Source organism: Stigmatopora argus, chromosome 2 (assembly GCF_051989625.1).
Source record: "Stigmatopora argus isolate UIUO_Sarg chromosome 2, RoL_Sarg_1.0, whole genome shotgun sequence".
Classification (NCBI taxonomy): Eukaryota; Metazoa; Chordata; class Actinopteri; order Syngnathiformes; family Syngnathidae; genus Stigmatopora; species Stigmatopora argus.
Genome location: NC_135388.1, coordinates 16,629,881 through 16,653,204, shown reverse-complemented (window position 1 = coordinate 16,653,204; position 23,324 = coordinate 16,629,881). Strand labels below are relative to the sequence as shown.

Sequence of the window (23,324 nt, the reverse complement as noted above, 5' to 3'; positions counted from 1 at the left end):
GCATTCCTATCATCAAGCGTCTCGTCGGCTGGATATCTCTATTGAATCGACTATTCTTAACTAGGCCTGAATTTGTAATCAGTCCCATTTGATCTTGGTCATGGCAAGCACAATTTTTGGACTTTTTGGACCAACTTTCACTTAAACATATTAGAGACTGCATTCTTAAATTCACCTGTGTTTGAGAAATCATTTAACGTCTCGTCTGCTTGACAGCTGAAATACTTGGTGGTACCGATCTTTGTCCCAGAATCCTCCTCTGATCTTTTAATGTTCAGTAAAAATGTAGTCAAGGACTTATAATACAGCTAAAAATAGGCATTAAGGAAAGTATGAATTCTGATATTCCTTGTGAAAACTTTTTACTATTTTTAAATAAAGGCCTTTCCCTTTGAAGACATAATGCTAGGGTACATAGTACATGTTTGCACAGTCACCCCAGAAACTATGAAAACATGGCCTTGTGGGTAAATACTCATCAGACGACAGTGATAGCTAGTGTGATTCTGCATTGCTCCGTTCATTTATTGGCCGAATCACACAATGGCCAAGAAACTACTTTTTCCAGTTTTGGTTCTTGGAGGGACCCTCAATAGAAATTCTAGCAAAGAAGACATATTATGTTTAATCATTGGTATTTGTTTGATTAATGACATTCTTAACAATAGACAAATATCTCCACGATTGCCAATGTAAAGAAGTAGGAGTAGTATAGAATAGTTGTCGTGAACTTGTTTTTTCTGCATTGTCTTAGTCTTTTTAGAAATGTATTGTTGTTGCTGAATTGAGTGTTTTGGGGCGTGGGGTGAATACCTCCCTCAAAACAAGTATAGTACATATTTTGACAAATATTAACTAAAGTGTGCACTCCTCAGAGACTGTGTCCAAAAAAACGAATGCCGTAATGATATCTCGAATCAATACATCGTTTAATGATTAGTTTAATACATATGCAAACAATGCTAACACAATGGTGGCACTGGGGGGAGAAATAACAATGAAAACCAATCTTCAGAATTATAGAAAGCCTTGATTGTAGAGGACAAATGTATACATTAATTGTTACTTCCTTTCCTGCTGGGTGGAATAAAATCAGATCAAATAAGATCAAACTCTCCATAGAGATGCAATGAGATCACATTCACCTGACCCATTCACTTCAGTAGGACAGGCTGTTGGCCAATGTCTGGCGTGTTACTGCAAGCGTCCTTTCAGAATGATGTGATTATCTTGTCACATTCAAGCCAGCAGCTACTTTCAGATGATGTGGGCTATGACTCAAATGCATGATAATTCATGACTTCAGTGTGGCTCCATCTGGTCTGGAAATTGACATTTACTACTGTGGGATGTTTTAATTGTCAAATGAAGCTAAATATCCTGTTCAGATAAAAAAGGTCCCTTTCTTAATGCAGAAAGGACGTTGAATTTAATTAGATTTAAATAAATTATTATAAAATTGACTATAGTAAATGCTATACCAAACATTTTTCCGTTATCTTTATTATCATAACAGACAAAGACTTAAGATTGTATTCTAATCAAATGAGACGACATCTTTTGAGCAATCTGGACTCTTACAAGTGTAATCAGTTGATTGCAGGCTGCTTGTTTTAGCAGAAACCTCGTTGGTTAAAGTGTTTGTGCTAGATCAGTTGGATCAAAAAACAGGACACCTTGAGGACCAGTTTGGGGACCCCAGATTTATATGATGTATGTTTAATGCAACACATTTTAGAAACAGTAAGTGGCTACCTTCAGATAACTTTTCTCAGAGCTGTCCCATGTGCATGAGAAAGTGCATTCAACAGGCACCCAATGAAGGGATGATAGCAAATCTAATTCTAAGGAAAATATGTTACAATTAATTCCCTGATTTTTATATTATATATATTTTTTATTTTATTATTATTATTGAATGTGAGCGAGTGTTTTTTCGTCTCCTTGTACACTGCGATTGGATGGCAACAAATACAGGGTGTCCCCCAACTGATTCCCATAGTTGGCTGGGATAGGCTCCAGCACCCCCAGGGACCCTTGTTAGGATAAGTGGTATAGAAAATGAATGAGTTTAAACGAAGAGGAAATGTCATTATTCCATATGAATCTAAAACATTTTTTTTATCAGCCGCATCTCATTCATTCATTCATCTTCCATATTGCCCATCCTCGAAAGGGTTGCGGGGGTTGCTGGAGCCTAACCCAGCTGTCTTCGGGCGAAAGGCAGACTACACCCTAGAATGGTTGCCCGTCAGTCGTAGGGCACACAGAACACTCACCAATCATACCACCACCAGCGGGAATCGAGCCCGCGCTTGCCCGCACCGAAGTCAGGCGAGTGAATCTCTACTCCACGAGGCGGCCCCAGCCGCATCTCATGCTTGTAATAATTTGTCATACTCTTTGTGAATATTTATAAGCATATAGTTGTGCAAATTTCTTATTGAGTAATTAGTTCTGCCTTTTCTAGCAATAAATGCACATTTACACTACTGTGTGAAATCCAGTGCGAGCTGTTGTGAACGTTGAGGTAAGATATCATAGCTTACATTAATATGAGGGCAATAAGCCTTTCAAAATCAGGATTTGGGCTGTAACCCAGTTATGCAAAAGCCATGTAAACATTTACAAAACCCCAAATATGTTCAGGTGGGGGACACCCTGAATCGGCGGCAAGCGATCTGAACCGCTTCATCCTCACTAGGCTCGCAAGGGTTGCTGGAGCCTATCCCAGCTCACTTCGGGCCAGAGGCAGGGGACACCCCGAATTGGTGGCCAGCCAACCACAGGGCACAAGGAGAAAAACAACCATTCACGCTCACACTCATACCTAGGGGCAATTTAGAGTGTCCAATCAGCCTACCACTCATGTCTTTGGAATGTAGGAGGAAACCGGAGTACCCGGAGAAAACCCACGCAAGGCCGGGGAGTTACTTTGCTATATATTTAATTAATCGATTTAAAGTATGTCTGCATAAATGTAATTACATTAGACTCCCGTTCATTAGTTGTGCAAATAGATTGAATGGCGCTTTACTGTCGTCTTGCATCTCTGCGTTCTTGTTATGGGGCACTCTACTATAAACAGATGTCTCCCAAGCTGACTTAGTTTAACTAATGCTCTGAAAAAAATGAAGATGGTCTCACACCAATGAAGATGGATTTAAAAGACAAAACTAGTTAACTGGACAGTCTTGGCCAAATCAGAAAAGAACAAATTAGGATATAAGGTCTTTAATTAATTAGGTTTCACTTTACATTCCCAGAAAATAAAACAGGTATTTGAATTATCAAAACAAGGAGAACAGATTCTATTATGTACATATATTGTACCTTAAACACAGAGTGCACATTTTAGAATATGGTAAAACTTGTTTGTGTGGCCTTAGTGGGAATTGGGAAGAGTAGGGAGACATGCCCCCATAGATGGCAGTGGCACCTCAGTGTACGTACATAAGCGGTCGAGGTCGGCTAGGAGTACGACTTTGGTAAAATTACATAAAAAATGTCTAATACACGCATAATTTAAGTTAGTACTTGATTATTAATCACTAGACATAACACCTTTGAAAAATGGATGTGCCTGCTTTAAATAATGAATAACAAACTCTGTCCAGCAACTTTACTCCTTTTTTCCCCCAACTTGAATTCATACTGAGTTCCACATGTACACTGTTTTATTGGCAAGCATACTGGGCTGTTCCTCGGTTATTGGCGTCTGGTGGAACTTGTCATATTTTTAGATTTAAGACAAAAGGAAATCAGTGGCTTGACAGTTCATGGTTTTGCTGACCATGCATAAACAAAAGTAAAAGTGATTTGCTGTACACATTTCCTTTAGCATAGCAAACCAACCAATTTATGAGGATAAGCGACAAGTGGTCGCTTTACCTACAGTCTTCAAAATCACAATCCTATTTGTCCTATAACAATACTTGTTATGGATAACCTGTCAGTAATCGTCATCAGACACCAAAGTATCAGGCGCTGACACACATGCACACAATTATGTTAAAGTGCTATTTAGCAAGGCGCAGATATACACCCAGTGCACCAAAATATTTACACTTTAAAGACGGTATTTAAAGACTATAGATTACTATTGATAACTATAGATTTATTGCGCGCAACACAAACATCTGATCTGAATTGACTTATTTTGCCATTTAGGTTTTCTTATTCAGGTTTTGCTTTATGTTCAAAAGACTTTTAGATGTTATTTTTTTCTTGTGATGTCTCTGAATATAACAGGCAAAACAGTAAAATTGCAGAAATGGAGACACTTTTTTAAATTAGAACTGGGCTACAACGTGGGGGTCTCGTGTTCATATAGTTTGACAGAACTTTTCTTGCATGCTTTACATAGATCAATCCAAATATTCTTTATTAGTACAATAAGGCTCACGTAAAGAAAACAACAAAAAGTCACCATACAATGTATCCACAATATTACACCATCACCCCGTCACTTACCATTTCTAATATAATGATAACTTAACATAGATTATATGTGTCTTTGTTTCTAATTCAGTTAATCTTTCACTTGGGTGTAACTTTTCTATTAAGTAATTAATTGTGTTCTCAATCCTTAGTAATACCTAGCTGTGTTAACTTGTTTGTACAGGGCATTAATTTCGCAATAAAGAGAGATGTCTCCGTCTACTTCTTTCCACCAACATGCACACATTACCATCCCTCCTCCATTCCATTAACGTGCAGTACCAAGAGAAAGATTAACTTGCTTAACAACTTTGTATTTAACGGGTATTTATGTTAAAAAAATGGGGAACTCAACACATTTTCAAGGGCACAAAATCACAGTTAATCCGTTTACAAGTGGAAGACATATTTTATTATTGGTCCTAGCCATTTAAGGAATGGAATTTTGGTTTCTACACAGCTAAGTGCTATACACGGAGGAACCTGTTGCTAACTCAGGCGAGTAGGAGTGAGAAAATAGGTTATGTAACATATTATGTAAGCTTTGACAGACCTGGGATGTGGGATGCACAGTTATGCATGTTTTAGCCAAAATATGCAGTTTTGCACCTTCCAGTCCATTTCCTGGCAATCACAGATGTATAAAAGGCTGTCTCTGCTGACTTTGGCCTACACCTTACATTGGTCTCTTGCCAAATGCAAGGCAGATACTAGCAGACTCTGATATCATTTTTTTTTTATTAGCGTTGCCAACTTTGAGATTTTTATTTCAATTATTTGACTCAAACCTGAATTAATTGGGTGTATATTTGAGTGATATAAGCATGTGGGAAAACAAAATGATAATACAGGGCATCCCTTGTAAACTCAACACGGGATTGGTATTTTTTGTCTGGTTGGGCATAGCATTTTTATTTTATTAACTTAAAAACGTCATCTATAAGCAAGCGTGGTTTTATAAGTTCTCCTGTTTTAAAGTTACTAATAATTACCATAACTGCTTCACTTGCTTCGGTTGTAAAAGCCTTCTATACCTTTTTCAAAACAGGTCAAGGGAGGTGTACAAGGTTACGTACATTCAGTGGTAACTGCATTTTTCAGAATATCCAAGTTTAACAAAAATCACATCAAATACAATACAATAAAGAAGGCCGTACTAACTGTATGGCCTATTGTTTGTTAAAAGGAGGCAAACTTTATGCAGATTCAGAATTAAATGTGGGTTACTAAGTGTGCTTATTGATTTCAGTTATTCAAATAATATTCTCTTAATAAGCATGTATCTTAATAAACAAATGCCCCATTCTGCATCAGAGGGAAAAATTCTACTATATGGTAAAATATGCCATTTGATATGAATAAACTCCTTAAAGTCATACTATCAAAAATGAATATCAAGAGGAAAATTCAAGAGAGAATGCCAAATTACTACAATATTTGTATATCGCTCTCATGATCTGTGGTTCAATAAAACATTTTTAAAAAAAGAAAAAGAAAAAAAAATCATCGCATCAGAATGGCAACTGACACAGATTTAGAACATTTAAAATTGCAGTCATGTCTATTTGTATCAGTAGAATCACATCAATAACACTATGATTAACGGTATTTTCCTATTTCCTTGCATACAAACATATATATATATACACATTTTAAGGGATTTAGAGCGGAAAAAGCTTCATTGCCTGTCTCAAACAATATCCTGGATGTCTCTAATCCCCAAACCTCCCATTCATCCTCCAGGGAATTTTATAAAGCTCATTAAATCGGCGTTAATCCAAACACTTGTCATGAAATGCTAATTTGTCAAAACATTCAACTGAGGATGTTTTCTATAACTTATTTAACATTGAGGAAAAAATACAATGTTTTAATGTCAATCTTATGCTTTCAGATCCATGGCTAGGTTTACATTTGTGCAATAGCACTTTCACAATTAGGTGATTGGCATTAACCCAGTTGCGCACTGTCATGTTCAAAAACCTTAATAAGTACATGTTACACTTTTTTTAAACACAATTACTACCTCAATGTTGTACGTTTCTGAACCCCACTACATGATAAAGATCAAAACAGCAGTATGATTAATTTTGGGAGTGATGAGGGCGACTGTTTTTTTTTAGGCTAGTGAAAGTCATAAAATGTTAATTTTCATTGGCATTTGAAAGTATAACTCTAGGCAGATTTACAAGAAAGTGAGAAAAAAGTTACAAAAAGCAGAGTTTGGTGTTATGCAAAAGTGATGTAATTTGTGTTTAATCTCTCTATGTGATTATGTCCATGGTCAGGCATGAAAAAGGACTTTTCTGACTATTTAAAATTAATTAAAATGAGACAAATATTGACCCAAAAACTGGTGGAAATGAAAAAAATACATGAATAGTCTCGTAATGTGAAATGACAAATGCCCCAATCACCATTAAATTGTTGACCAGATGAAAAAATAATAATAATTAAAAATATAAAATCAATAGACAAGAAGAATGAGAAGAATATTGATGTTGAACCTGTATTGAGGTTGCATTTAATCATAGCCTATGTGAGATGCAAACTCCTTAATCACCTATTAAAGTTGTCCAGTGTAAGAACAATTTGAAAGATTGGAAAAGAATGGGAATACTTCAATCATCACAAGCACTATAATGTGGAGAAAAATAATGAAATATTTTCCTATGAATGAGAGGATTCAAAGAAAATTGAAACCCCAGAGTGTTTTCATTTCTCCCCAGCAGCAGCCCTACCCCTCAAATCAAAAGTATTCAGTATGCAATATTCATTATAATGACTTCAAGCAATCTGGACAAAGCTCAGTGTACATACAGACGGTACATGTAGGATATTAAATGATTAGACATGCAACCTCTCTACACAGTCATACAGATGTAAAGCCAAAGAGTATCTTGAAATCTATTTGTTTGTACAATCTGCAGTCGAGATGTAATTTCACCCTTGGTAAGGCAACATCTCATGTGTATAAGCACTCAAATTGTAAGACGACTAGTGTGCATGTGACCCTAAAAGATTCTGTGCAAATGAAATGTGTTTTCCCTATCATGTGTACTATTTGGATTTCCCCAGCTTTCTTGCTTTCATTTTGGGTATGTGAATTCTCAAGCTTTTGAGTGGAATATCCATTGCTCCCATCCTGCCATTTTGTCAACACTATCCCTGTGTGGAGCTCAGCCAAGCAAGACATCTGACAGACAGGCAAAGCAGATGAAGGACTTTAGCAACGCAACACCCTCTAGCTCGACTCTTTAACTTAACAGAAAGGTCCAAGGTCCATACAGTACATACACATCACGCAAAGCACAGCTGTATTCCGTGGCCTAGAAATCTCTTTGTACTCCAGGGGTTTCTGAATTACAGTTTAAAAAGCAAGGACAAAAATGATTGATCAGAGTGATGCAATCAGCAAGAAGCTGAAACGCATGAGTGGGTTTCCATTTGTTACCAAGTGACACAAGAGATTGTTTGGCACATTCAAAACCCCCTATTTCCAAGAAGAGTTATTTAAATAACGTGTTTAATGATGTAATTAAAAACTACTTTTTAATAAGTTGGAGATTAGACAATTGATGAAAACATTATTCATTCATTTTCTGAACCGCTTTATCCTCACAGGGGTCACGGGGGGTTCTGGATACTATCCCAGCTGAATACAGGCCAGAGGCGGGGGAAACCCTGAATCAGTGGCCAGACGATCGCAGGACACAAGGAGATGGACAACCTTTCACACTCATACCTAGAGGCAATTTATTGTGCTCAATTAGCCTACCATGGATGTTTTTGCAATGTGGGAGAAAACCGGGGTACCCATAGAAAACCCACACAGGTCTAGGGAGAACATGCAAACTCCACACAGGCGGTTCACCGAACCGCTATGAAAACAATAGTAATGGTGAAAAGTTGCTCCAATAAATGTCCAATGAAATCAGGCTTCAACTTTCATGCAATTTCATATTGTAACTGCCTCAAATATATTTATAATAATATTTCCACATTTTAAAATAGAAAAAAAAACATTTGCACATAATAGACTTCTCTTTAAAAGTGTTGTATTTGTATTGTATTTGTTTCCTTCACATAATGTGTATACTAGGCGATCTCCTCATCTGTCTAGTTTTTAATAGTAACTTTGGTCTGTGTGTGTGTGTGTGGGGGGGGGGGGGGGGGAGATCGGGGGCTTATTGTACTACAATCCTAGAGCTCAGAGTTGTCATCTAAAACGGATTTGGAAATCAGAATATGTTTAAGAAATTTTGTGATAAAAATAATAAGATGCTTTCAAGGAGAAGTGCTATGGACTGATAAATGATTTCTAATTATGTAGCCTTTACAAAATGAAACCTATATTTGGTTTCCTGAAAAACTGAGGGTGCTCATTGTACTCAGCACAAAGGAGAGATTGGAAAAAAAGATGAAAACAATTTGTTCTTAATACTCTAAATATTAATATATATCTTCTTTGTGTAATCTTCCACAGTAAGTTTTTTTCCTCTGATTTGTATATTAAGTCAAGTGTTAATTAAACAGGTTAGCAACAGACTTTTGGTTGACTAAGCCTTAAGACTCAGGCTCCAGTAATCATTTAATTACTGATCTTAACAAACATAAAACCTCAATTTCTTAATAATTAATCTACTATGGGTCTTAAATTTACAGCCTTGATTACCCATTGAACATAACAATGAAAAAAAGAAAATCCACAAGGATTAAGTCAAACGTCTGGGAAATCTGATTCATCTGATATTTGACAGACAATATTTATCAACGAAAGTATGATGCGAGGGTCGCACTACTTAATTTGGATTAATTTACTGTATTATCTGTAGCATTGGAACGTCAATTAAATATTTGCAGTGTCATGTACCGATGTATAATTTCATATTTTAAACCTAAAATATGAAAGGCATCTATTAGATGAAAATATTTATATCTTATTTATATATTTATATCTTTAATTCAAAAATACGTTTCTCAGATCTTCAGATGTAACCACGATTTTCACTTGTTTTGAGACCCAGAAATATAGCCGCGACCCCAATTCATTTCCCATGCTTGAAGGTTCATCCCCTCATTGCCTTATCGGTGAGGCTCACGTCTACCCAACCAAGTGAGTGAGCTACAAAGAGAAATTGTGAAGTCTTAATACTGCAACTCATTTAACAAAATTAACTTGGATTTATTGATACGAAAATGCTGAAAGCAAGAAACTTAGTTATCAGTCACTTTCACTTTATTAGTCCAAATTCAATTCAATACAATTTAACAGTAGCAATGCGTGGCGTCGACCTGGGGAATTCTTCAATACCTTATGAAATAAAATATGCATCAATACATTAGATTAAAGTTGACATTTGGGAAAATAAATGTAATAAAAGCAGTAATCTGAACCTCATCTGCACAAAAAGTAGAGAAGAGACACATACTGCAGCAAAATAAATAATTAATAGGATGAACCATTGAGGTCTCTTTTTGTCTTTCTTGATACAAGCAGTTTGTGTCTACCTGTATAATTTATGAGCCTCTTGCATTCATGCCAAAAGTAACATCATCTTCGAGTTCTCAAACATTTTGTAGATAATGCCACTGAGCTTCTAGGTTCCACCAACAGTAAACCAATTGGGGGTTTTAAGCAACAGAAAAGAACAAGCCAGGAGAATGGATACAGCCGATGGCAACATCAAGATCACCTAAGTGGCAGCAAAATCTAAAAACGCTAAAGACTGGAAGAAAATGTGTGACATTTACAGTGTAAATCACTGCTTGAGTCTTGAGCCAAACTAACTATTACAAGGAGTGTTAAATTGCCTGAGAAGCACTGGATGCCAAGCATGCAGTTGGTGATACACAAGATGTTTCACATTGTTAATTTTGTGGAAAAAGTGAGGATTTTTGCCACTGAGAGGCAAAATAAATCAATTAACTAATACTTCAAGGTAATATCATATTGTATGCTACCAGGGTATCTGGACAATAGGTACTGCATTGATTCCCACCTAGGTTTCTATAACTCCCCTGTGTGCCCATGAAAGATCATCAGGGAGGAAATCATCCAAAATGCAGTTTTAAAAAATATTTTACAAATGCAGTACAGATTCGCCCATTGGGAAAACTGCTATAGCGTCGGCCGTTACAAAAAATAAGTATTTTTTTTTCTATTAACGTGGTTGTGGAGGTCCATGTCATACACAATGGTTTTGGACACTTGAAACATACGGGTAAGTACATACCTGTCAACCTCTGCCGATAACTGCCCTTATAAATGATTATGATTCCCCTTACAAACCCCCCAAAAACCTTACAAACACCGTACGACGGTGTTTGTAAGGTTTTTTGGGGGTTTGTAAGGGGAATCATAATCATTTATAAGGGCAGTTATCGGCAGAGGTTGACAGGTATGTAAGTACAAAAATACGTTTTGGGTAGATGCTGAGTGATGGTCGAGCCCTTGCAGATTGGGTGGAGATGAACATTAAAGCTGGCCTTCCTAAATTCGAAGCTGCTTTACTCCACAGATCTGTTACCCTAAACATTGCAGGCAATGCTTACGTCACCAGTAAGCAGAAAAACTAAACCGTGAAAATGAACTGTGTGTTACCCCAGGTAAGCCACTTGAAATGGCAGTCCAGGGAGGCACCTCGTGTCTCGAGTCCTTTTACACACAAGACACACTGGTTGTGGTTTCTACGTCCAGGACAGCTCAGTGGCAAATATGTGCATCGCCACACCAACCTGCTATTCGACACTTGCTAAGTGGTGAGTGCAAAGCTCAAAGATTGAGTCGAAAGAGTAATTAACTTATTTTAATTTACCTCTTCATGTTACATGCCAGAAGGCATTATATTTTCAAGGAGGAAACCTGATTGTTTCGGAAAACGCAGCTGTGTCCAGAGTAGTCTTCCAAACTCCTAAAAAAGGTGCACTACTTTTTACACCATAAGCATGATGATTGTTTGTAGCTGTGCCTGGGGATTGGCTAGAAGCTCAAAGCTGTAACACACTTGAGCACACCAGTAAGTAGTTTATAAGTAGTAAATAAGGGCTGTATTCTAAGTTGCAGCACATACATGCAATTACAGGTATATAAATTAATAAAATGTCACTAATCTCGGGGCGCAGGCCTGATTATTGAAATGAATGGTAAAAGAAAAGGTCAAAAGAGAAAAATAAAAAGCCAATATTGTGCTTAAATTGTATTTTGTGAACAAAGGAATTATATCAAGTATGCAAGTGCATTGAAGAACCTCTGAAAGGCCCTGAGTTTCACATTCATATGCATTGATCAGATGTGACATGATCCAAAAACCACTCAACCATCCTTCTTTACCTTCAAAACAAATTGACTGGAAGATGCAGCACAACAATTCACTGAAAACAACCAAGTCATTTTGTATTTGTTGCCATCAGGACAAGGGAAAGTGCTCAGCTTTTTTTTCTTATTATGGCTATACATCTTGCACTATCACTGTAAAACAAAGAGCCAAGCCCTTCAGTAATGACTAATTTCTGAGAACACAAGCGTCAGTGTTTGGAGGGACAGACCAATTAAGCCTCTGCCAATTACAACAACAATTTTGACAGCACAACAGCATATGTAGTGACAGCACCAAAGCAGTGAATCAAGCACCGATTGAAGTTGCAATAAAAGATCCACATCAAAGCTCCTAAGACAACTGTAAAGAATTGTAGGTTGGAAGTAAAGTCGAGAACACAATGAGCAGGAACATGGCTGTGAACAGAAAAATGAAACAAATGACATTTCTTGATGTGGAAACAGTGGGATAACAAAACAATCATAATTCTACCATCCATAGAAATATTTCAGTATCGAGATTACATAGAGATGAAATATATTGTGTACTTCTGCATTAAAAGCAATCAATAAATTCATTAGTAAATCAATGCTATATGTGAAAAATGTTCTTTTTATTTTCATTATCAGAGTAAAATTAAAATACATACTAGTTGAGATGCTGAAGCTATGGAATTCATTCACAAGATTGCAAATAAATATTTTTGTTTAGACAATTAGAGAAAATACAGATGTCGTGTGCTTTCTGTACATAGCAAAAATATATATTTTTAATAATTTAATAATTTATATTATACAAATAATGGAGCAGATTGACAAGACAGGTGGTCACCCTGCTGGAGAGTTGAAATACTCATAGATACATGGATTTCCATATTCTTATGTGTTCAATAATGTTAAATAGAATTACTGACCCATTTTACCAATACTATGCTGCCGAGGTTAAAGGTAATATCACGATCTCATTTTATGTCCCCCTTTTACGACAATTATTGTCCATTAGACCAAAATACCTAATTTAACCATTGTTACAATAGGTCAACTTTAAGTGGAGAACTGTTCATTTGTCAATATTTTCATTTGCAAAACGTATTTTCAAAATGTTTAAAAATATGGAGACTAAACAACAAAAAATAGATGTGTGAGCCATAGTATTGTAGTTTTACACATATATATATATATATATATATATATATATATATATAATATATTATATATATATATATATATATATAATATATTATATATAATATATATATATATATATATATATATAAATATATATATTTATATATATAAAATAAAAATCTACTTGTCCATGAGCTTATACTGCAAGGACTATATATATATATATATATATATATATATATATATATATATATATATATATATATATATATATATATATATATATATATATATATATATAGTCCTTGCAGTATAAGCTCATGGACAAGTAGATTTTTATTTTATTTTAAAAAAAATACATTTTATTTAATGTAAAAAAAAGTCCTAAAAAGCTGTGTCTCTAGCCAATCAGCAGTCCCTCATCCTACCCTTCCATGTGACATCTGAAATAATCAAACGTTTGGAACATTGAGAGGATGACAAGTTGAGCAGCTTTGAGCAAGAGTCTTCTGATGCAAGTAGCATCAAACAGGGTGTCAAGTGAACAAGCCAAAATAGTTTGAGAGAAAACCTGAAATATTGCATTTGACAGTGTAAATTGGTGGGTCTGTTTCATCTATCATCATTAAAATAATAATAATAATAATTGAAAAAATGTTTTAAAAACAGCAAATAAACCTGAAACAGCAGTGCATGCTTAGCTTCCTAATCCTGACCTGGAGTTGTGTAGTTATATATTTCACGGCTGTTCTCAATGCAGCCTTTTGCTTCCCCTGAGTACCAATTGATTTCTATAATGAGGGAAACGTGCACAATCATTCTGCGACGGGAGTTTCTCAATCAATTCATTAAAGTCAAACCATTTTGATCACACTTGATAGAACTGAAGTTTGAATTACTGGTCTGATTCAGACATAAGGTGGCAGGTATACTTTTTAAATTAAAATTCATATTATTATCAGGATAATATCAGAAATGCAAATGTCGTTTTAGGTAGAGGGCAATAAAGCATAAGAATGCAGTTGTTTAACAAGGTAATTGCATGAGGTCAGAAGCCAGCGTTCCACTATGTACTGTGTGATGTTAACATATTGTTTATTGTTGGACATTGCACTCATCATACAAAATGGATTCACTGATGTGATGATTTTGAATTTAACAAAGCGAGGCAGAGCTTTACTTAGGTTTGACAGCACAGGTCACAATTCATTTTACTCTCGTTCGGCTTGCACTGTTACTGTTGCCTATGAGCTTAAATCAGAAAGTGTCATCAGACAAAAAAGGAACTCTAATTTGTTTAGGTTCCTTTTAGCTAAGCGAAGCAAAATATGAAGTAAAAAAAAAATAAGTAAGGGGTGACATGTTGGAATGGCGAAAAATGGTTAAAAATTGCTTTGCATGTCTACCTCACAGTTCGGAGATCGAGGATTCAATCCCTGGAAGTTTACGGCCTTCTTGTGTGAAGTTTGTAAGGTTGTGCGTGTGCCAGAGTGGTTTTTCTCTCTTCAGTTTCTTCCCACATCCCCAAAACATGTTTGGTAGGCTGATTGAACACTCTAAATTGCCCCTAGGTATGAGTGTGTGCGTGCATGGTTAGTCTCCTTGTGCCCTGCGATTGGCTGGCCCCCAATTCAGGGTGTCCCTTGGCTCTGGCTGAAGTCAGCTAGGATAGGCTGATTGGGGTGATTCGCAAACCATCTAAGCCGCGGTCATTGACACATCGTGAACATGGAAAGCAATAAATCTCCAATCTTGCTTGAAGGACATTCAAAATATGTCGATCAACCTGTTTTTCCCGGATTTCAGTAACACACCTAGCAGCATTTATTGTTGACAGAATTTGCTATAATCAGGATCATTATTAAGCTTCTGGGCAGCTTGCTGGCCCGGCAGATTGAGTGGTTAGCACGTCAGACTCACAGCTCTGGGTTCCTGCGGTTTAAATCCAGGTCGGTCCACCTGTGTGGAGTTTGCATGTTCCACCTGGGCCAGCGTGGGTTTTCTCCCGTTTCCTCCGGTTTCCTCCCACATTCCAAAAACATGCATGGTACGCTGATTAGACGCTCTAAATTGCCCCTAGCTTTGAGTGTGAGAGCGAATGGTTATTCGTCTCCCCGTGCCGTGCGATTGGCTGGCCCCCAATTCAGGGTGTCCCTCAGCTCTGGCTGAAGTCAGCTAGGATAGGCTCCAGCAAGCCCCGCGACCCTAGTGAGGATGAAGCGGTTCAGACAATGAATGAATGAATGAATGGATAGACAGCTTGCTGATGAGTTGATAATTTGATTCAGAGGTGGTAAAGGAGGGAGATATGGAAAACAGACTGGATAGGGGCCCTCGAGGACGGGAGTTGTTCACCCCTACCCTGGGGATATAAAAATGTGGCAACAAAATTATGTTCTTTATGAAGGTAAAGATTAGAAATTGACTTGCTATGGATCGTTGAATGCATTGCTTATTACTGAGGACTTAGAGACCTATACAGCCTGGAGAAATACCAGTCATACATCATTAGTTCACCTATTTGTTATTGATGAATGTTAAACATATACTGCTATGGAGGAAAACTTATATTTGTATTATTTCCCGAGTACAGGATGAATAAAGTTTGAGTATAATCTAATTACTAAAAAGTGATATCTTTTTATCATTCATCGCCAGACATTTACTTTGTATTTCTGTTCAGGTACAGTATTTGTCAATTCATTTGTTTCCTTTTAAGCTGTGGAACCACAATTAAAATGTTTTGGACACACAGGAGCAGAAAATGAGAGGTTTTTTTTCTTCTTTAACAATGCTTGGCTTTCTGTATGCGCGTCTCCAAGGTGTCATCAAAGCTTTGAATTTCCCCTCACGACTCTCATTACCAGTGTCAGGCACTGAAGGAAGAAGCCTTTTTTTAAAAACAATTTAATGCATTATCAAAACTCTTCTCATTATGCCCTTACTGCGGCTCTCCTTCCTACAAAATGCAAAGCCAACCATCGCACGAACACTAATTCACATCCTTGTTTCTTTTAAATTGCGGAACCTCTCTCATTATCCATCCATTTCACCTGATTTCAACTTGCGTTCTCTTTTATCCAGCATGCAATAAAATTCTCAAAAAATACCATAAACCCCCCACCTCCACCCACTCATCCAGCACAAAACACACACACAAACACACACACACACACACACACACACGCACACACACTTCACTACTGTCTACCAATACCCGAGCACGCATCACACTCAGGGAATTGTACACACAATGGGACAACTGTTTCTTGGCTCAGTTAGAACTAAGAAAGATAATAACCCAGTTAGACGGATTAGCTTTTCCTTCCTTCGATCATCAAGTCCTTGAGTTTACTGAAGCAACATGCTAAATACAGTGAGTCCCTGCCAGGACAGTTTTAGGCTCCTGCATTTGACTGGGGAAAACTGAGAAATATTAGTAATCTAGTATTTTACATTTGTAAATCCCTGCTTTTGTTTGTTTCAGAGTGTCTGAAACTGGCTGTAAGAAAACATGCCTACCTGGTGTTGAGACTCAAAGCCGGGCAGATAAGCAGCATGCAAAAAGCCTGGATGGATTTCATAGCTGAATCACACTCCCGTTCCTTGTCCGTCTCAGATGCTTTTAGCCTTTCCCCTGCGCCTCTCTCCTCACTCTCTTGCTCGCTTCCCACTGGCTGCCTGAAATTTTAGTGCATCCTCTTTCACACACACATACACACACACTTATACGCATGCGGAGAGGCAGACATTGGATGCAGCACAGTGGCTCTGAGAGAGGGGGGAATATCTGGTTTTAAATAACACAGGGACACAGACCGACTTGCTAATGAAAAAGAGCGGGTGGGGCTTAAAATCAGGGGAATGAGATGTGGAGGAGATATGATGTCAGCACCCGCGCAGCTTCTGCTATTGGCGAGAGGCAGGCATCGTTGCCATTGTGTAGCTGCTGGTTGTTCCACGAGCAAGCACTGTGGTTCAACATTCACTCCACACCGTCTGATTACTACCTGCAATGTGTGATGGGCACCCCACAGTGTGCATAACTGGTGAGAATGGCCATTAGGAACTGACTTCAATGGAACTGAGAGTTCCGAGAAACAACGCAAACACATAAAAGAGAGTGTAATTAATGCATTTTCCGAACCGCTTATCCTCACAAGAGTCCTGGGAGTGCTAGAGCCAACTACAGGCACCAGGCGGAGGACACCCTGAATTTACCTTCACACTCATACTCAGGGGCAATTTATCATGCTCAACCAGCCTACTCTGAATGTTTATGGGATGTGGAAAGAAATCGGAGTACGTAGAGAAAACCGACAAGCCAGGAGAACATGCAAATTCCACACAATGAGGAGCAACCGGGAATCGAACCCTTGACACCAAAACTGTGAGGCCGACGCGCTAACTGATTTTAATTCAACATTTTTTTAACCTAATTAATTGGCCCTGGAAAAAAATCTAACTTGTGGCTCAGCGGATTGACACGTATACTTAGACTATACCTAGCAAATTTTATTCTGATCCGTCCATAAAATGTCATGTTTAAGGGTCGGCTGCCCGGCAAAGTTGAACCCGGGATTCAGGGGAAAAAGGCAGCGAAAATTGCTGGTGCAACACTTTTAATGACAAAAATGGTGAATACAAAAGTGACAAAATAAACAGGTGAAGAACGCACACCGACAAAAGGCAAAAAACATGACTTACTGAACGGGACACACGGGGTAATGGTCGCAATACTCCCATGCCAGACGTCACCAAAAAGTCTCCTTATACGTATACACACAAAGCCTAATCAAATTAACTCTAAATAGCTGGCTATGAGAGGAGGGGAAGACAAACACACACATACACACCCACCAAAATCCCACACAAAACGTGAGACAAAAAAATGATGAAGTAACAATTTTAAATCAGCCAATAATTAATCCAATTAATCAGACCTAAGACAAAAGAAAATATACATACAAAAAAAATCTCATTTTGCGAATCGCTGTCTACACATCTCTAGCACATTATTAGGGGTGGTCTAAAAATGATTGATGACATTGTATTATCATTTTATTATCAACTTGAGATAGACTCAAGAAAACTTTGAAATCAAGTGGAATAAGACTCAAAATGAAATAAAACTTGAATAATGATATGTAAAGAATATTCTACCTAAGGTCAAATATTCATGTGATGTATTTCAAAACTAAATATTGCCTTAATTGCGTGTAGATCTCGATAAAATCACAAAATGTTTGAACTGACAGTTGGAGCAGGACCAAAACACCACTTTTAATATATATCAAATAGCCAAAGACATAGGTTGAATTCACCTACTGTATACATTGGGCATGATAAATTATTTCTATTACAGATTTAATAGAATTTCCACTCTGTTGTGTCCTCGTAGGAGGCTACTGTCCACAATGAAAGATTTCCAACAATGTATCTGCTTTAATTTGAAGTTCATGCATGGAAACCCATGGTGACCAGCTATAATGAGTAGCCCAGTTCACACTCTGCCTAAGATTACAGTGGAGAGAGTTTTCAACATCACCCCAGAATCAGCCTTAATAATAAATTGCATAAGTTGCACACTTGCTGTCACTAATGTCCTATCTGAGCCAGCCCCTTGAGTATCGTAAAGAATAATTATTGCAGATGAGCATGCATTGCTGTTATCAAGTGTGATTACATTTACTAAATCCCTAAAGCTAAGCCTGTCTGTCCCATCATTTTGTTTGCATATTTTGTGCACAAGTTAATTTGAATTCATATCATGACACTGTGTAATATTTTTCTTAAACAGACACAGTGTTCCATAATCTTGCTTAGACTAACATCAATCCATCACTTTTCTGCCACTTGTCCTTTTTAGACTCATCGGTGTGTCTGAGCCTAGAAAGCAATGGTCCACATAAACAGCCTTCCATCTATTTTCAATATTGTATGTCCTGTTCAGGGTCGTGGGGGGCCCAACTGACTTTGTGCAAAATGTGAACGCCACTTATGTGTTGGCCATTCAGTCGCAGGAACCAAATATATACACAGACAACCTAAATTATTCTCATGACTGAAAATATACATACATAAGTATGACAATCTATAAAAATGGTGGCTGGGAAGTGTCAGGTGATTTGCAAATTTTAAATGCTCTGCAAAAAGAAGTGAATTCCAATAACTGTTACACAGGCACAAATAACATGATAGCAAACTGACCACAACCAAAGAATGGTCTTATAACCAAAGTAGACTTCTAACAGAAAAAGACCTACAATGGTAGATACACTTTGGTAAATCTCAGTTGCCTATTGCCCCTTTCAAGCTCATCATACCATGGTTAGAAAGGTGAAATCCATGAAGAAATCATAGATCCTCTACAAGAAAATTGACATTGCAGCACTGTTGGGAACAAGACACATCAAATGACACTAGGACAGTCCCAGTAGGATGCAAAACGGCAACCATTCTTCTTGGGCACTAAAAATGTGAAGGAGCATCAAGTGATTTGTGGTGGTTCATGTGAGGAGGGAGACAACCATTCATGTTCACACTCATACCTAGGGGCAATTTAGAGTGTTCCATCAGCCTACTCTGCATGTTTTTGGGATGTGGGAGGAAACTGGAGCACCTGGAGAAAACCCACACGAGCCCAGGGAGAACATGTAAACTCCACACAGGAAGGTCCGAACCTAAGATTTGAACTCTCGATCCCAGAACTGTGAGGCCGCTGACCACTCAGCCACCCGGTGGCCTTAGTATTTCGAGTACAATTTTGAAAAATAATATAAGGGTCTTTCCTTGCCTTCATGGAATAGCTCACTGTAAGTCTTTACATGCTCAATGATGGATTACCAGGTGGATTCCAAGAGACTCAACAACAAACCAATGGCAGGAGATATGCAAAAGTAATCCAACATGAGCTATGGAGTTCAGCAAATACTGCATTAATCTGGTATGATATCACTTAACTGCCTGGCCAATGTCAAAACCTCAAGAAATATGGCATGTCCACTGAGGTCATCAAAATGAGTGAAAAGGTATATCTTTTGACCAGCGCCAAAACTTTTGAAAGAAATGGATGCTCTATCCACACACTCTTCAAGAACAATAGAAAGCTGATACTCACCATTGATTGGCCATTGGCAATCATAAGTGGACTTTCGCAATGCCTTCAGCTACTTTGAAGATGACTTCTACCTGCACACCAGAAGGGACTGCAGCTTGTTCAACTATTACGGCAGGGGTGGGCAAACCGGGTTTTCGGACGTTTGGTCACCGGACGTTTGGTCGCCGGACGTTTGGTCGCCGGACGTTTGGTTGCCGGACGTTTGGTCGCCCGGACGTTTGGTCTCCGGATGTTTGGTCGCCGGACGTTTGACAACATGAGAGTTTACTGTTGAAATCAGCTCTCAAAATTATATTCATGAGAGAGAGAGTTTAATATCTAAATATCTACTGTTGAAACCAGCTCTAAAATTATATTCACCGGGCGACCAAACGTCCGGTCACGGGCAAATCGGTCCTCGAGGGCCGCTATGGGTGCAAGTTTGTTTGTTGTTGTTATTTGTACACTTTGTGCTGAAGCTTTAAATATCATTATACTTGTATAATGACAATAAAAGCATTCAATAATCCTTTATATCTCCCTTACAGACACAGTAAAGTATAATGCGACAGGTGTGCCATTTGCAATATAAAAAAATCGAAAATGTGTCGCTTGCCACAAATAGTGTTCAGTCCAGCATTTAGAGTGCTAAATGAATTGACTCAGTATATGTGACTGCTGCACTAATATGCTCACATAATCTGCCTGCAGCTTTGCATTTGACATCTAGACATCTGATAAATATGGTTTGTACTCAAACCATGTTCTTATTTAAACTGGGAGAACTGGATTGAAATGCTTATGTTTGAGTGCCATTGACCCAAAGGTATCATGACGCGGAACGAACATCCGTCCGAGAAATTTCCGAAGGGGTTTTCTCAGTTCACCTTCACATCTTTGGCCTTTTTACATGTAACAAGCTTCCGTAGCCATAGGGATCATGGGAAATGTTGCTTTAGCATCAAAGCTCCGTGGGTATGTTGTCAAGCCCTAGAGGTTTGCAACGTGTAAAGGTACTGCACCAAACAAAAACAAAAAACAATATATTTTGGTTATGGCCAAAGAATGCAAAGACAACCTGAATTGGCGACCAGCCAATCTCAGGGCATGAGGAGATGGAGACCTTTCACACTCACTCTCATACCTAGGGGCAATTTACAATGTTCAACCAGCCCACCAAGGATGTTTTTGAGATGTGGGAGGAAACCGGAGTACCTGGAGAAAACCCATGCAAGCCTGGGAAGAACATGCAAACTTCAAGCAGTGAGGCCGACGCGCTACCGACTCGGTCGCTGTTCTGTATTGATCTGGAAGAAAATCTTGACAGAGCCTTGTTGAAATGTGAAGGGCTGAGAAGAAATATACTGAAATTCGTTGAAAGCAATATTAAGATGAAACACTCAGCCTTCATACCCCTGGGACTTAATAGCCATGTTTTGACACTGCCCATGAAGGCTAGGCAAAGGCCGGTTTTTGCTATTGACAATGTTGACGACTGCTTAGGGCACAATCTATGTGGTGGCGCACAAGAGCCCTCCCATTTTTTTCAATTATACTACCAGTTGTCATACCTGTCAACCTCGGCCAATTGCTCCCCTTATTAATGATTGCAATTCCCCTTATTAAGCGATAATAAACCGTACAAATGCAACGCGGCACATATTTACTCACTTAGGAAAGCATAAAATTTTCCAGGGTAACAAATCTTATGATGATGTAGTTGATTATTACTCATCACAGACGGCCAGAAAAATCAAATTTTAGATGCAAACCAATATCCAGAACATTATTTAATGCCATTTGTAAAAAGGGCAAAAGACATCATAAATATGCCGGGGCAACAGACCTAACGGTTCCGTCTCCCTATGCTTTCCAACTGCAGCATTCTGCACATTTCCATATAGCCACAAGCAATGTCTCCCTTTACTCACACCATAATAATCTGTACACAACCAGACATACAGCTACAGTATCTCTTCAATACGCATATTAAAATATAATCCAGGATTTTTCAGTGAATTATTCATTTAAAACTCAATACGCAAAATGTATCCATTCATTCATTCATTTTCTGAACCGCTTATCCTTACAAGGATCGTGGGGAAGGGGTGCTAGAGCCTATCCCAGCTAACTGCGGGCACCAGGCTGGGGACACCCTGAATTGGCGGCCAACCAATCATAGGACACAAGGAGACAGACAACCCACACAAGCCCAGGGAGAATATGCAAGGCCTAACCACTCTGCCGGCGGGCTGTTGCACACAAGCACAAATACAGTTTAATGCAGGGTTAGGGAACCTATGGCTCTGGAGGCATACCTGGCTCTTCTGGTGGGTGCATGTGGCTCTTCGCAAACCTGTGAGGTAAAAAATGTATTTAAACTGCTGGTGACAAAGCCGAGTCCCGAATCCACCAATAGGAGTGTCACGACGGCACTATGGCGCTGACACTACCTCTAACTTCAGTAATCTTTTTTTTTCATTAGACTAGATTTTCTGCATGCATATTTTCAATAATTAGCAACTGTGTAACAGTGTGGTCAAAAGTATTCATTTAGTACTTTAAAACATTTTTACTTTTATATTCTGAGTATGGCTCTCAAGGAATAAAATGTGAAAATGGGAATTGTTTATGGCTCTCTGTGTCAAAAAGGGTCCCGACCCATTAAACATAATGTAATGAGTCCACTTAGAACGGATAACTAATGAAGTGGGAAGGAATTCAGTAGTGGATTTGTACTACCATCTTCAGGAAAATTTTGTCATTGCATTTATTACAGACAGCAAACTTTATTTCCTTGATAACAAATCAATAATAATAATAATAATAATAATAATAATAATAATAATAATAAAAACAAACATAAATTAGAGGCCTTGTAAACAATTGATATTGATTAATTGCATAGTGATGTTAGTCCAAAAAAGCTTTTATTTCTGAATTTGAGAAGGTTTTAATATTCACCGGTGACTCTAAACTTTGAATCTAATGGAGCAGTAATAAGTATTATTTTAAAAAATATTCTTCATGATAAATATGTGGGATATAAATTGAATGATTTGCTGTTATAACTCATTTCCGTTTCTGTCGTTAATAGTATTAGTATTATTAGTACCGTACGCCATGACTGGTTAGAGCTTGGTCATGAAAAGCACTCGTAAAAAATAAAAATATGAATGAAAAAATATATGAAGAGAAATTATGACATTTGGGAAAAACTAAGCAATTTAAAGAGTTTGGCAAAAATTGTGGAAAGAGGCAAAAAAGAACTACATGGTCACTTCTGAGTGACCTTGATTGGTGTTTTGAAAAGTGTTCTGGCAAGAAGAAAAATAATTA

The 23,324-nt window shown here is 37.9% G+C and overlaps 1 protein-coding gene across 1 annotated transcript in view; it reads right to left on the bottom strand.

Moving 5' to 3' along the window:
* The window catches only part of luzp2 (leucine zipper protein 2), an 82,271-nt gene extending 65,584 nt beyond the window's left edge, over positions 1-16,687 (bottom strand). Inside the window, exon 1 of the mRNA XM_077595107.1 lies at positions 16,409-16,687. Coding sequence (XP_077451233.1) covers positions 16,409-16,470 — 62 coding nt within the window. The 5' untranslated portion in view covers positions 16,471-16,687. The remainder of the gene's footprint in view (positions 1-16,408) is intronic.
* Positions 16,688-23,324: the final 6,637 nt, after the last annotated feature.